The sequence below is a fragment of the Erythrolamprus reginae genome, chromosome 2 (genome assembly GCF_031021105.1).
Source record: "Erythrolamprus reginae isolate rEryReg1 chromosome 2, rEryReg1.hap1, whole genome shotgun sequence".
NCBI lineage: Eukaryota > Metazoa > Chordata > Lepidosauria > Squamata > Dipsadidae > Erythrolamprus > Erythrolamprus reginae.
In genome coordinates, this window is record NC_091951.1 from 91655706 (window position 1) to 91670222 (window position 14517).

The window sequence follows — 14517 nt, forward strand, 5'->3', positions numbered from 1 at the left end:
AGACCGGAAATCACAAAGATGCTTTGACCGCATTTAGGTGATTTAATAAGTGAGTGAAATGTTTATTGGGTAGGAAGTGTGTGTGTGTGTGTGTGTGTGTGTGTGTGTGTGTGTGTGTGTTTTATAAACAGGGTTCTACAATATTTTGGATTTCAGAAAATAGGTTAACAAATGCCACAAATTCTTCTGCCTGCAACTCTTTAAAGCAGCCATGTCTTTTCCTAAGATTTTGTGACTATTGCTCTCCAGCTGCCAGGTGAGCCTAGGAAACAATATGACAATTTATTTATTTATTTTTCAAGTTTGCAGACTTTATTCAAATTATATAGTTTTTCTTTAAAACATCTAGATACTGCTGTCTTGCCTTGGAAACTTGACCTTTGTCTATATTTGATTTTAAAGCTCTATCAACTGATCCTATAAGGGAGATTGTAATATCAAGTTCAGCTTTAGCTTGGTCCAGTTCTTTTGTGATACTTTTTTCTAATTCCATCTGCATCTCCTTGATTTTTCTCTTCCTCTTTACATGCTTTGTTCTCATTCTGTCTCCTTCCACATCCAGTTTCTTCCTCATTCATGTCTAGTTTTTCTTTACCTTCTCTGTCTCTCTTTACAGGTTTCTTTGCTAAGAAAGCTTCCGCTCTGTTTTTTGAGGCTAATCCAGATTCATTTGTGCATAGGAAACCTTCTCCAAGGTTAAGAGATTTGTTTAATACTAAACTGTTGCCAAGATTTCCCATCTGAACCGTATCCAGGACAGGGCTTGAAGAAAGGCTTCCACTTATCAAGCTGTTGGCAAGTAAAGATTTATTTTTGTAACGCTCGTGATGGAGTTGAGTGTTAGTTTCTGCTAATTTTGCATTAGTTCTATCCAATTTGCCCCCCAAAGATTTCCGTATTTTTAATTCTTCTGAATACAATCCTTTATATCTTTCCAATTCTTTATGTGTAGATTCTTTTTGTAATATGCTATCTTGATGGCTATTTTTAATTTTGCCCAACTCTGATTCTAATTCTGTAATTCTGTTCTCCAATTGATTTCTCAAAGAAGCATTACTAGTAGCTCTTATCAGTTCCAAAGTTTCTTGAGAAGCAGCCTGTGTCTGCAAAAAGAAATTGACTTCTTCCAGTTTTTGCCTTACCTCTTGTTTAGCTCGTTCTTCGATCTCTCTCTTGTATTTTTCCACTTGGCTGTGATCTATTAAGTTACTCTGTATTTGGTGTTTGAGGTTGGCTACCTCTTCTTCTAGTTGGCATTTGTTTTGTTCTAATTTTTCATGATTCTTATAGCATGTCTTCATAGATGCCAATTGTTCACGCAGTTCACAATTGGTAGATTCCAGCTGGGTACTTCTTGTTGACTCAACCTCCAAATGGTGAGAAAGTTCATCAACTCTTTTTCTTAGTTTTCCAACTTCGTTGTCGATTTCTGAATATTTATTCTTTATTTCTCCATGTAAGCTGATTTGAGATGAACTTTCTCCGCTCTCATAACCTTTTAACTTCTTTTTGGTTATTTTTAGAACTTTTTTCATACCTTGATATTCTTTTAGTAATTCACTGTTCCTTTTCATTTCTTGATCTAATCGCATTTCCACCGATCGCTTTAATTCTAGTACCTTCTTTACTTTTTTCTTTTCATTCTCAAACTGAGATATTAGTTCTATCTTTTCCTTATCAAGCTCAGAAAAATGAATCCCAAGTTTTGATTTTAATTTCATATTTTCTTCCCACAAATTCTGAGGATCTTGGGCAGTTACTGAAAGCTTATTTTCCTTCTGGGCCTGGTGGTTTAATTTTTCCTCTAGATTGACTTTTGCTGCCTGTAAGCTGGTTATCAATTCCTCAAGACGATTATGAACAGAGACACTATCCTGCAGGTCTCTTTGAAGAATCTCAATTCTATCATTTTGCTGGTTTGTTGTAGCTTCCAATCGGGTATTTTCTATTTCAAGTCTCTGTATGTGCTCTTCTAATTGTTTTATAGCATTATTTGTTCCTGATGATGCTACCAGAAGATCCTGTAGTTTCTGAGATGCCACATTTGCTTCCTGTTCCTTAACATCCAGAGCATGTCTTAATTCATAAGTAGATCGTTCACAGCGGATATTCTGTGCTTCTGAATCTTGCAACTTACATTTCATCCTTTCCATTTCCTTTAGAAGTTGCTGTTTATCCTCCTCCAAGTCAATACGATAACGTGTTGAAATTTCCAATGAAGCTGCTGTCATGGATTGGTTTTTGAGGGAATCTGCAAGTTCTTGCTGCAATTGCCTTATTGTACTCTCTCTGTCTATTTTCTCGGATTCACATTTAATGACTTGGTCCTTTAAATTATTACATTTTGTAATTAATTCTTTATTTCTCTCTTCCATCATCTGAACTTGCTTTTCAGTATCAGCTCTGAGCTTATTAAAAATATCACTGAATTTATCTTGAACATCAGTCACTGCTTTTTGTTTGATAATGCCTTTGTTCTGAAAAACTTCAAGCTGTTGTCGGAGTAGGAAATTTTCACTTTGGACCTGTGCTAAGCGTTCTTGCGTGGATTCCTGTTTTATTATATATTTGCTTATTTGATCCACTGCAATTTGTTGTGCATTTTCAAGTTCTTTCACTTGGCACTGTGACTGGTTTAGTTCTCTTTGAATATTATCTAACAACAAGTCCTTTTCCCGGAGAATTTGAGTTGCTTGGTGAAGCTCATTTTCTAGATTATTAGATTTACTTTCAGTTTTCCCTAACTGTTGACACAAGCCACTGTTTGTTTCTCGTACAGTACATACTTCATGATTCAATTTGTCTTTTAAGCGGAGCCATTCTTCCCTCTCTCGCTGAAACAATCGTTCAAGATCACTTTTTGATACCTGACAATGATCAAGTTCCTGAAGAGCAGAACTCAAACGAGAGCATAGTGAATCAAGTTCTATTTCCAATCTTTCTTTATTTTCCTTGAAATGCTCCAATTTGGATGCTACCATTGCAACCTCAGTTTTTGATACACTTATCTGTCCATTGTATTGAAAAACCATTTGAGTCAAAGCGTCTTCATTTAGTTTCAGTTCTTTTTTAAGTTCTTCATTTTTTTCTTTCAAACTTTTATTTTCTTCCAAATATTTGCTTTCATCCTCCTGATGCTGAATCCTGATGTGATCAAGGTCTAATTTTAATACAGCAAGCTCGTCTTGGAGCATTTGATTTCTGTGTAATAATTCTTTTTCATGGTCATGATTATTAATCATCTCTGAGTGTTTAACTGCTACTTTTTTTGATTCTTCTTCCAATTCCTTCTGCCTCCAGAACTGGGTATTTAAAATATCTTCTTGTATGGCTCTGGCATTTTGCTCTTGACAAAGTTGTCTCTGTGTTTCATTACGTTCCTCTTCGACCTGTTTCAGGTGGTTTGTTACTGTTTTTAATTCCATTTCTTTGCTTCTCAACATCAATTCAAGCTGTTGTTTTTCTTCCATCTGTGCACAGTACTGCTCGTCTTTCTTCCGTAATTGTTCTTGATTTTTCTCGTGTAGTATATCAGCTCCCATTCTTTTTTCTTCCTCTTGTTTCAGACAAAATTTCAGGCTGACGATTTCACTTTCGTATTGTACTTTTTGATGATCCAATATCGATTTCATCTGTTTCAAATCTTCCAGATTTTTTTGCCATGCATTTCTCTGATTTTCAATTTTTTTAATTTTTTCAAGCAGCTGAGTATAACGCCCCTTCTCATGTTCAATTAGTCGTTCATATCCATGGAATACATTCTGTATTTTCAAGAGACTTACAGAATCTTTACAGTCTAGACTGAGTTCTTCTACCAGCACGATAGCTTCCTTATAAATAGAAGAAAGTGATTCAATATCCTCTGTAGTTGAATCCGAGGATGGAGTTAAGTCATCCACATCGTTACTGATACTCAATGTTCTAGAAAGCTTATTTTTTCTATTTACAGATTTGGCTGGATGTCTTTCTTCAAGTGATGCTTCACTCAAACTGCTCTCATCTTGCGGCAGACATAGATTATTACAAAGCTGTTGACTGACTTTCTGTTTAGAATTCCGCTTTTTATTTTCACTTTTTCTTGTGGCTTTTAAACCTGGGCAAATTACTTCCTTTTTATCTGCTTGGAAAACCCTTTCTATTGTAATATGCTGGATTTCACTTATTGAAGGCTTTTGCTTTATTTTCTCATCATTATTCAGAGCCAGCATTTCAGCATTAGCAATTTCTTTTCCTCCAGATTCCAATTCCTTTTTTATTTTTTCCTCTTCATTCTGGCTTTTATTTTTAAATTCTTTGATGGTTATGTGTTGCATATTTTGTTGACCTTCGGAAGGAATTATGTGTTGAGTATCTATGTCTTCCTTCACAGGCCTGGAGATTTCAGGTGTAACATTTGTTCTTATTAACTGTTGTACATGATCTTCCAACATAAACATGTGAGCTGGTTTAACACATGGAGTGCTTCTAAGAAGAATACTGGTAGAATTCCAGTCATATGTATCTTCAATATCAGCTGCTTCATCCAAACCAAGTTTTTCCATTGAATCTGATTTTTGCTTTTTTATTATTGCTTTCTTTACAGCAGGAGCAAAAGATTCACATATCAAGTTTTCTTTAGTGAACTTTTGCTGCAAACCTGGTTTTCCAATAAATGGTTCTTCTTTAATACTGTGCATGTGTATTCCAGTTTTGGCAGGAGATGTAGGCAATGAACTAATAGTTGGCTTCCTGGGGCTTTCTGAAGTACATTCTGAATCCCGTGGAGCTTCTGTGTGCTTCTCTTCATTTTTGTCCTCACCCAAAGTTGATTTAGCTTTTGGTGAGATATTTGAAGACTGAATACAAACAATAGATTTTTCATTGGCAATATCCTGTTCACCACCTTCTTCGTCTTTTGAAGGTTGCTCCTGTTTAGAATGCGACGTTCTCTGGGAAAAAGAGCCAGATGAGGAATGGACAGGAGGGAAGGTTTCGGCTTGGAACAAAGGCTCAGGAAGGGATTCATTGCATTCTTCATATTCATAATCTACTTTATTTTGCTGTGGACCGCCTAAGGGTTCTGTGCGGATAGTGCAATCTATCTCATATTTTTTCAAGAAGTCCCTTGGAACTTTCATTAGCTGAGTCAAATTTGGTTTTTCTGGTTTCTTGGGAGTGGAGCCTAGTTCCTCCTCTTCTGAAGAAAGCCAGCTATCATCATCTGTTTTTTCAGAATTGCTTATAGAATCTCCAGAAGAGTGGTTATCAAAAACTTCTTTATTTTTAGCAGGAGCACCAAATGTAATACCAGTATCTTTGTATTTTCCTGGACTGCGTAATATAGGCAGAACTTTTTGACCATCAAATAAGCCCTCTTCTCTATTTTTGTTGTTGGAATATTTATCAACGTACTGCTTAAGGATGTAATCATCACTTATCATGGCGTAATCTTTTGCCGACCATCCACTTTTATCTCTATGGGTGACATCTGATCCATGGAGGAGGAGAACATGTGTTAAGTCACGTCTTTTATTCAAAGCAGCAATTAAAAGTGGATTTCTTCCCAATTTATCTGTGGCATGCACCGATGCTTTTTGTTGAAGAAGAAACTCTACCATTTCTCGATTATTTTCAGCCACGGCAACAATTAACGGTGTGCACCCATCCTTATTTTGTGCTTCGATGTCAGCTTTTTTTTCAAGAAGACATTCTGCTAGAGATACACTAGAATTACGTGCAGCAAAGTGGAGGGCAGTGTTGTTGTCGATGTCCTTCAGATTGGGATCTGCTCCGTGTTCAAGAAGATAAATTGCAGAGAAGTCTTGCTGGCATTCCACCGCTTTCATTAACGGAGATCTTTTGTCTTTATCACAGCTGTCCAGCTGGCATTTGTTGTCCACCAAGAAAGTAACAATGTCTGTATAGCCATTTGCACAGGCAAAATGCAAAGGTGTTCTGCCAGCATTATCTTTTTCGTTGAGGTCGTGTTTCTGCAGGAGGTGTCTGAGTTCCCCAAGGTCCCCTTCTGCCGCCGCTTGGTGCAGCTTGCTCTGGTCCTTGCTCTGCAAGTTGTGTCCATCACTGCTGCTGCTACAGATGAAAGCGCCTGGGGCTGAGGCGCAAGTCGCAACACGGCACAGCGATGGACACTGCCCCTCATTCTTCTTCTTCCCTAGCCCCAGGATTTTTTTCACCTTCTTCATCCTCCTGACCAAGGAGGCAGAAGGGGAGGGAGGCTTTGAGTCACGATGTGCGTCACGGCGTTGGCTGCCACCAAACCATGAGCTCCCAGGGGGGTAGCATGGCTGCCTGACGCGGTCAATGCTGGCTTGTACAAATCCGACTGGGAAACAGCAGTTGAAACACCTGTAAAGCACCTTTTCTGAATAATTTTGGAGGCACTGCCCAGCTGTAACTTCCTAAACTCCCGAAGAGCTTTCTTTATATTCCTAAATCCCCGAAGAGCTTTCTTTATTGATGCACGGAGATTTCTTAGCTAATAATATTCCATGTTCTTCTTTAAGAAAAAAAAATGGACCAACGACAGGGCCAGTTTCGCAGTGCGTAACCGTCCCCTCCTCACAGCAAAATAACCCAAGAGACTAGACTGCCTCCATTATGACTGCGCATCAAGTCCAGGTCTGCCACCAAACAAAGGGATGATGAAACAAAGTGCAGGTTGCCATAGCAACGCTATCCAGGCCAGCTGGTTTTATCAGCAAGGGGCCTGGTTTTCTGCCTGAGTTACAGGGATCTGAAGCAATTTATTTGCACTGCAAATCAGTAGAACTGAAGAAAAGCAGAGAGGAAGGGTGAGCTTTGGTTCACTGTCTGGTGACATTTACATCAGGAAAGGTGACTCATCTAATCTTGGGGTCTCATTACAAGATGAAAGAAAATATCTGAGAAAATAAAGCATGCATTTGTTTGACCATATATGTATAAGCAGCAAACATGGCATTTGGAAATGATGTGGGTCATTGTTTAACCCATCTAGTGGCCTCTATATTGGAGAAAGCTGTTGCATTTAAATCAGTTGCCCCTATTCTAAATCACCCCCCCCCAGTGTTTGTTAAAAGAAGGCAGTGCCTTCTTTGAGAACTACATCTCAAACTCAACTAAGAAAGACGTCCAATTTAAATTCCATGTTGGTTTGAACAGGAAAAGTCCTATTATGTTTAAATTGTCTAACTTTGCAACCAGCCTCTACAATCCTCTGGGGTTGTGGTGTGGAGCTACAGCTTCTTGACATTGAAACATAGAAACATTGGAAATTGACGGCAGAAACAGACCTCATGGTCCATCCAGTCTGCCCTTATACTATTTCCTGTATTTTATCTTGGGATGGATATATGTTTACCCCAGGCATGTTTAAATTCAGTTACTGTGGATTTACCAACCACGTCTGCTGGAAGTTCATTCCAAGCATCTCCTACTCTTTCAGTAAAATAATATTTTCTCATGTTGCTTCTGATCTTTCCCCCAACTAACCTCAGATTGTGTCCCCTTGTTCTTGTGTTCACTTTCCTATTAAAAACACTTCCCCCATGAACCTTATTTAACCCTTTAACATATTTAAATGTTTCGATCATGTCCCCCCTTTTCCTTCTGTCCTGCAGACTATACAGATTGAGTTCATCAAGTCTTTCTTGCTAAGTTTTATGCTTAAGACCTTCCACCATTTTTGTAGCCCGTCTTTGAACCCGTTCAATTTTATCAATATATTTTTGTAGGTGAGGTCTCTGGAACTGAACACAGTATTCCAAATGTGGTCTCACCAGCGCTCTATACAGCGGGACATTCCTGCAACTCCTTCAGGTCAGTTAACAGAAGTTGATATAAGATGTTGTAATCTATTACACCTTACTGTACCTTCTCCCTCTCCCAGAACATTTAATTTACTAAATTAAAAAAGTAAATAACCTACTGCTCAACCTGGACTTTCTGAGCTCATCCACGATAGATAATCTTTTTTGAAGATAAAAGACAGTATAAACTTATATAGCATAATTTTTGTAGTAGTATTTTTATCCATAGCCCTGAACACACAGAGAGGGACATACACCTATAGTTTTGCTGGGGGAAGCAGGGGGTGGGGGAGATGGTGAAAGCAGAGAGACGGAATTACCTATAGATAAGAACTCTTAACAGAACAGCAATTAAGTGTTACACAGACATTCTTGCATTGATTTGCTGGCTAACAGAAGCAGTGTGATAAGACACCTCATTTTCTGGTTAATGTGTAAGAAATGATGTTAAAACTCGTTTAATTCATCTGTTTCACAATGAAATTGGTTGCTGCAATTTTTCTTTTTTTCTTTTTCAAAGATAGTCATCTTGAGGTCAGCAACAATATGCTCTGGGGAGTTAAAACATTCTCCTACCGTTTTTTTTTGGAATTCAGTTGTTTCTGAAGTCAGATTGACATTCATGTATTCTTTTGCACTGAGATATCTAATGTAAAATGCATAGGATATTGCTGACAGATAATAGCAGCTTGTGGGTTTCAGTTCCAGGTTCCACAGTTAAAAGATACCCAGTGCTAAAGATGGTGGTGTTTATGTCCATAAATCTGGAAGCTCTCCAGGGTGGAGAAGGCTAGATTATGGCATACATCACAATGTGGGATGAACAAGTGCATGTTTCCCTGGTGTTGTGGGTGAAGTTTTAGGTCCCCTATTGGTTTGTTAGAACATTATTTTCATCACTTCCCTCTCCTTCAGCTCCCTTACCACAAATATCTACCCTGTATAGTGGTACCTCTACCTATAAACGCCTCTACTTATGAACTTTTCTAGATAAGAACCAGGTGTTCAAGATTTTTTTTGCCTCTGTGGGGCCTCTCTAGGAATCTCCTGGGAGGAAACAGGGCTGGAAAAGGTGGAAAGAAGCCTCCATGGGGCCTCCCTAGGAATCTCCTGGGAGGAAACAGGGCCGGAAAAGGCAGAGAGAAGCCTCTGTGGGGTCTCTTTTAGGAATCTCCTGGGAGGAAACAGGGCTGTAAAAGGTGGGAAGAAGCCTCCATGGGGCCTCTCTAGGAATCTCCTGGGAGGAAACAGGGCTGGAAAAGGTGGGAAGAAGCCTCCATGGGGCCTCTCTAGGAGTCTCCTGGGAGGAAACAGGCCTGTAAAAGGCAGGAAGAAGCCTCCGTGTGGCCCCTCTAGAAATCTCCTGGGAGGAAACAGGGCTGGAAAAGGCGGGAAGAAGCCTTCATGGGGCCTCTCTAGGAATCTCCTGGGAGAAAACAGGGCCTCCAGCCTCCCTGTGGTTTCCCCAATTGCACGCATTATTTGCTTTTACATTGATTCCTATGGGAAAAATTGCCTCTTTTTACAAACTTTTCTAATTAAGAAACTGGTCATGGAACGAATTAAGTTCGTAAGTAGAGGTACCACTGTATAGGAAACTCAATACATTGAAGAGAATGGATGAAGAACTTAAGGCTCAAACAAAAGCTTTGTTTAATTGGCTGATCCATCAGATTTGCTGCCTTCTCTTCAACTCATCTCCACTTGAGAGGGAAAGGACCTGCCAAAGGAAGCACTGAAGCAGAAATGGGCTTGACATAGCTGAAGATGCTGTCATGACTAGGCTTCTTTTTTGTGCTACTTCCTCTGCACCCCATTTTGCTCTAGCACAAATATAATACATTTTTAAAAATAGCTTTAAAAGTTTTGTTTGGATTCCCCTGCCTGCCATTTTTTCCTTTCTTTACACAGACAACAAAAGCTAACTCCAAATTCTGTTCAGAAGGCAGTGAGGGAGATTCGGTGCCATCCTTCCACAAAGCCAATAACCTGAAGAGTACAAAGCTGCTCTAAAAGCCTGCTAAATATGATGTCAACAATCACAAATACTGAACACTGAACTTGATAGGAATTCATGAACCTAAAATGGATCCTTACTTTTGTGCCGGTCAAATATGGCTTTTGTTATTTTTTTTTTCTTCCTTTTGAGGGAATCTCAGTATTTGGGGGGTCAGAGACCCTGTCTCCACATTTCTCTGCAGAGCTGCTCACAGAGTATTGAGCTCAAACTCATTAGCAATTATTTTCGATAGCAGGCTTGGTGTGGGACTCTTCATTCTACCGAGGCTACAAGGGGTTGCGTTTTATTTTATTTCTATGCTGCTGCCCTTCGCTGAAGACTCAGGGCGGCTTACAACACATAAAAACAGTAAATTACAATAGCGTTAATCTGATTAAATTAAAAATTAAATAGCTCTCTAAAATCCCAAATATTAAAATCAATCACACCCATTCATACAACGATCATACAAACATTTGTTGGGCAGGGGCTAAGATCTAATTGGCCCAAGCTTGATGGCATATATGAGTTTTAAGACTTACAAAAGATGGGGGGGCACTGCACATTTCTTGGGGGAGCTGATTCCAGAGGGCCGGGGCCTCCACAGAGAAGGCTCTTCCCCTAGGTTTCACCAAATGACATCGTCTAGTTGACAGGACCTGGAGAAGGCCGATTCTGTGGGATCGAACTGGTCGCTGGGATTCATGCGGCAGTAAGCGGTCCTGCAAGTAATCTCGTCTGATGCCATGTAGGGCTTTATAGGTCATAACCAACACTTTGAATTGAGTCCGGAAACCAATTGGCAGCCAATGCAGACTGTGAAGTGTTGGAGTGGCTGCGGTCTGCACAATTTGCAGTTTCCAAGCACTCTTCAAAGGTAGCCCTATGTAGAGAGCAATTTTAATTCTTTGATTCTGTTATCTGTTCTTAATACTTGCGTAGCCTTTCTTTGACATGGATGGCAACTGAACTTGATTTCCAGAGGGTGTATCAAGTAGGGACATGAACTTTTACAGGTGGTCAAACTGTGTTGACAGTCTTATACAGACAGATATGCATGTGAACATACCCGCATGAAACTCAAATACTTGGCCACCAAATGAGAAGGAAGGACTCACTGGAGAAGAGCCTAATGCTGGGAACGATTGAGGGCAAAAGAAAAAGGGGATGAGAGAGAATGAGGTGACTGGATGGAGTCACTGAAACAGTCGGCAACAGCTTAAATGGACTCCAGATAACAGTAGAGAACAGGAAGGCCTGGAGGAACATTGTCCATGGGGTTGCGATGAGTTGGAAACAACTTTGCAATTAGCAACAGCAGCAAATGCATGTGCACCCACAAAGAGTTACAGTTTAGATCAGTGGTTCTCAACCTGGAGGTCTGGGGGGGCGAACAACCGTTTCACAGGGGTCGCCTAAGACCATGGGAAAAGACAAATTTCCCACGGTATTAGGAGCTAAAGCTTGTATTCTGATGCCTTGGAACATATTTTTACAATCTGACCAATCAGGCATTTACAGTGAGGGTGTCCCTCTGACCTTCCTGCCAATCAGCTTAAAGCTCTGTTGGGAGAATTGACGCTAGATTTATGGTTGGGGGTCACCGCAATATGAGCAATTGTATTAAGGGGTCGCGGCATTAGAAAGGTTGAAAACCACTGGTTTAGATGCTTCCTAAACTTTTCAGTTCATTTACATCACTCTGCAGCTTAATAACCTTATTTTTCTTTAATTCTAACACTTTAGAATGTCACTGTCAGAAATTCTACATCATACAAAGTGTTTGCAAAAGAGATATGAAGAATAATTTCAAATGATCTAAATGTCACTTGAATCTATATTAACCGAAAACCTAATTTCACAGAGAAAGGAAAATGAGGAGAATTGATCCCACAACCTCATGACGTAGTATTGATGGGATACATGCTTCAGGCCCCTTCCCTTCAATAGGTAGCAGAAAAGGTAGTAAGGTTAAAGTAGGTACTTTCTCATTCTTGCTGTTCCTCCACCAAGAAATTATTACCTAAACTAGGTGCAACACCATTCAAATAAATACAGGAAAGGCTTTAAAAAATATATAAACTGCAGTGCTCTGGTTGGCAGATATAGCTCCCATCCTCAGGTGATAGGTTGAAGAGAAGACAGCACAACAGGAGGCACAACCAACTGTTTTGCCTATTGCTTTCTGCCTCATATAACCACTACAGCACCATTTGGCAGTGAGTCCAAACAGAGGTAGAAGAGGATAGGAACTGGCAATGAAGTAGCACATTTCATGCCATTATAGGTTTTGATGGCTGAAAGATGGATGGAGACTACTTGGACTTAGCTAGGATAAAAGCTCAATGCTAAATACTTGACAAAATAAATAAATTGATAAATAAATAAAAGTGAAGGATGAAACAACAGAGCAGCAATTCATGATATCTATGATGTCTTTTAATGCCTCTTTCCCTACTGTGTGAGCCCAGGGAAAATTTTCTTTAATGAGCTGCTAGCTGTAGCAATTGCAGTAGGCTCACCAGTGAAAAATCCCAATCATCTTTCCTGGTTTTGATTGAAATAGTTGCACATCCTTCAGACAGAGTGTCTCTTGTTGAATCAATATTTTAATGAGATATTTTTTTGCATATTTAGTCTCCTTTTCCACTTGCCCAATATTAAATTAATTCAAAACAGTCTAAACTCTGATGTGGTCAACTATACTTCCCTAAGCAATGGAATGCTTGAGCTCCATTCTTAGGATTAGCAAGGTTGCCAGTCCCTGCACAGCCCCATATCATACTATATAATATCCACATCATAATATTTTTTAATGAATTATATTGTTGCGTGTATTGTAATGTAATGATTTTCCCTGCCTGTAAAGTACTAATCCCTTACTCCAGCACCATTGCTCCACCTCTCTCCATCTTTTTTCTAACTGTTGGTGACATCTTGTGTCAAAAAGTACTTTCTTGGCATGTGGAAGAATTTAAGTTCAACTTCTAGCATCAGAAGTGGTGGGTCAGAGAGCAGGCAAGATGAAACATCCTTTCTATCTATCAGAGATTTTTTTCAATGCCAGGGAAAATGGATCAGCAGACTGATCTAGTACAAGACAATGTTCTACATGAGAAATTGTGAAGGCACCAGAAGCTTTTCCAGCCAAAGATTTACTCAAGAAATACCCACAGCAAGAGTAGGTTTATTGTTGCTAATTCCCAAATGGAATAAACACAGTATTTTTTGGAGTATAAAACACACATTTCCCTTCCCTAAAAGAGGCTGAAAATTTGGGTGTGTCTTATACTTGTAGCTTTCCCACCCAACCCTAACAAGGTGCTAATAATCTTCCCGGCCCTTCGCAGTTTTCATTGTTACTCCCTCTCAAAAAAGTTTCTTTCAGCCCTAATGAGGTGTTAATGATATTACCAGCTTGCAGGATTTTTTCATTGCTACTTTGAAGAAGGTTTTTTTCCCAGCCCTAAGTCTTTGCAAGCTTTTTTTTCAAATAAGGTGTTTTTTTAAAAAAAGCCGTGATCAGGGGATAAAATAATGTGCTGAAGCTGACCAGACTAAGGACGCTAGCCAGATGAATACCTGGTAGGTAGACCCCCCCCCCCCTATTTTCCTCCCACAAAACTAAGTTGTGTCTTATATTCCAAAAAATATGGTACATTGTGGTTTTGCATTTTCTCTCTCTCTCTCTCGTTCCGTCCGTCCGTCCGTCCGTCCATCCCCCTCTCTCAGAGAAGAAACAAGTATTGATAGAGGACAGTGATGGACTTGATTTAACAAATAGAATAAGCTGGCAATAAAAAGCTAAAATCCCAAGATGGCAGGATGTATATCAATATAGCAGAAGGACCACACTTTTCTTTAAAAGCAAAGCAAAATAAAAAAAACATTACCCCATTAGAAATAATCAGTAGAGAGAGTTGTGGTATGGCCTCTCTCTCTGATGTGGTACATTTGTACTTACTTGTATCTCACTAGCTATCTCCTATTATTATGACCCGTGGTGATGCAGTGCTTAGACAACAGTACTGCAGGCTACTTCTGCTGACTGCCTGCAATCCGGCAGTTCAAATGCCACCAGGCTCAAGGTTGATTCAGCTGTCTATCTTCCCGAGGTCGGTAAAATGAGGACCCAGATTGTTGGGGGCAAAATGTCGACTCTGTTAAACGCCTAGAGAGGGCTGTAAAGCACCGTCAAGCTGTATATATGTCTAATTGTGACTGCTATTTTTCTTCCAGATTCTTCTCTATGTGCAGGCTGGACCTCAACATTGCTACAAATACTGGCTTTAGGAAGGAGGACCAGCATTGTGTTCATATAATCAGAAGTGAATGATCAATTCAATGAAAGATGTTGCATGATGTTGCTTGAAATAATATCTTTGGTAGATACACTTTTTGTGAATGCCAGATTCACTCTTACCCCCAAAAGCCAGATAAGCCATGGAATAAATCTAGTTTATGCATCATAGACTACATATAATTGTTAAGATCTACTGCTAAGAACTCTTCCTTTCATCTCTCTAATCATTAGTTTCCTGAATTTTGGAAATATCTCCAAAATCAAAATGAGATAGCTTAACATTTCTGCTACATTAGCAGGTTGACAGGTGGGTAAAATTCTATTAATGAGAAATTGCCAAGAAGGTGTTTTTAAAAAAATGAGTTTAGCCAGATGTTCAGGTACAGAACCTGCTGGGGGAAAACTGGGGTGATGAAAAAGAAAAGGCT

The 14517-nt window shown here is 39.5% G+C and overlaps 1 protein-coding gene across 1 annotated transcript; it reads right to left on the reverse strand.

The window, feature by feature from the left end:
* Positions 1-316: 316 nt before the first annotated feature.
* LOC139158483 (ankyrin repeat domain-containing protein 26-like) lies at positions 317-6182 on the reverse strand. Its single transcript, XM_070735795.1, has 2 exons — positions 615-6182; positions 317-499 (listed from the first exon to the last, which is right to left on the reverse strand). The coding sequence occupies exons 1-2, from the start codon at positions 6180-6182 to the stop codon at positions 317-319; spliced, it is 5751 nt and encodes a 1916-aa protein (XP_070591896.1).
* Between the last annotated feature and the right edge of the window lie 8335 nt (positions 6183-14517).

What these genes read in the sequence shown, in the direction of transcription:
- LOC139158483 (XM_070735795.1), bottom strand. Translation starts at nt 6,182, where the DNA reads ATGAAGAAGGTGAAAAAAATCCTGGGGCTAGGGAAGAAGAAGAATGAG. An exon ending in CTTTCTTAGCAAAGAAACCT is followed by an intron (nt 500 to 614) that starts GTAAAGAGAGAC and finishes AAAATCAAGGAG; the next exon opens with ATGCAGATGGAATTAGAAAA.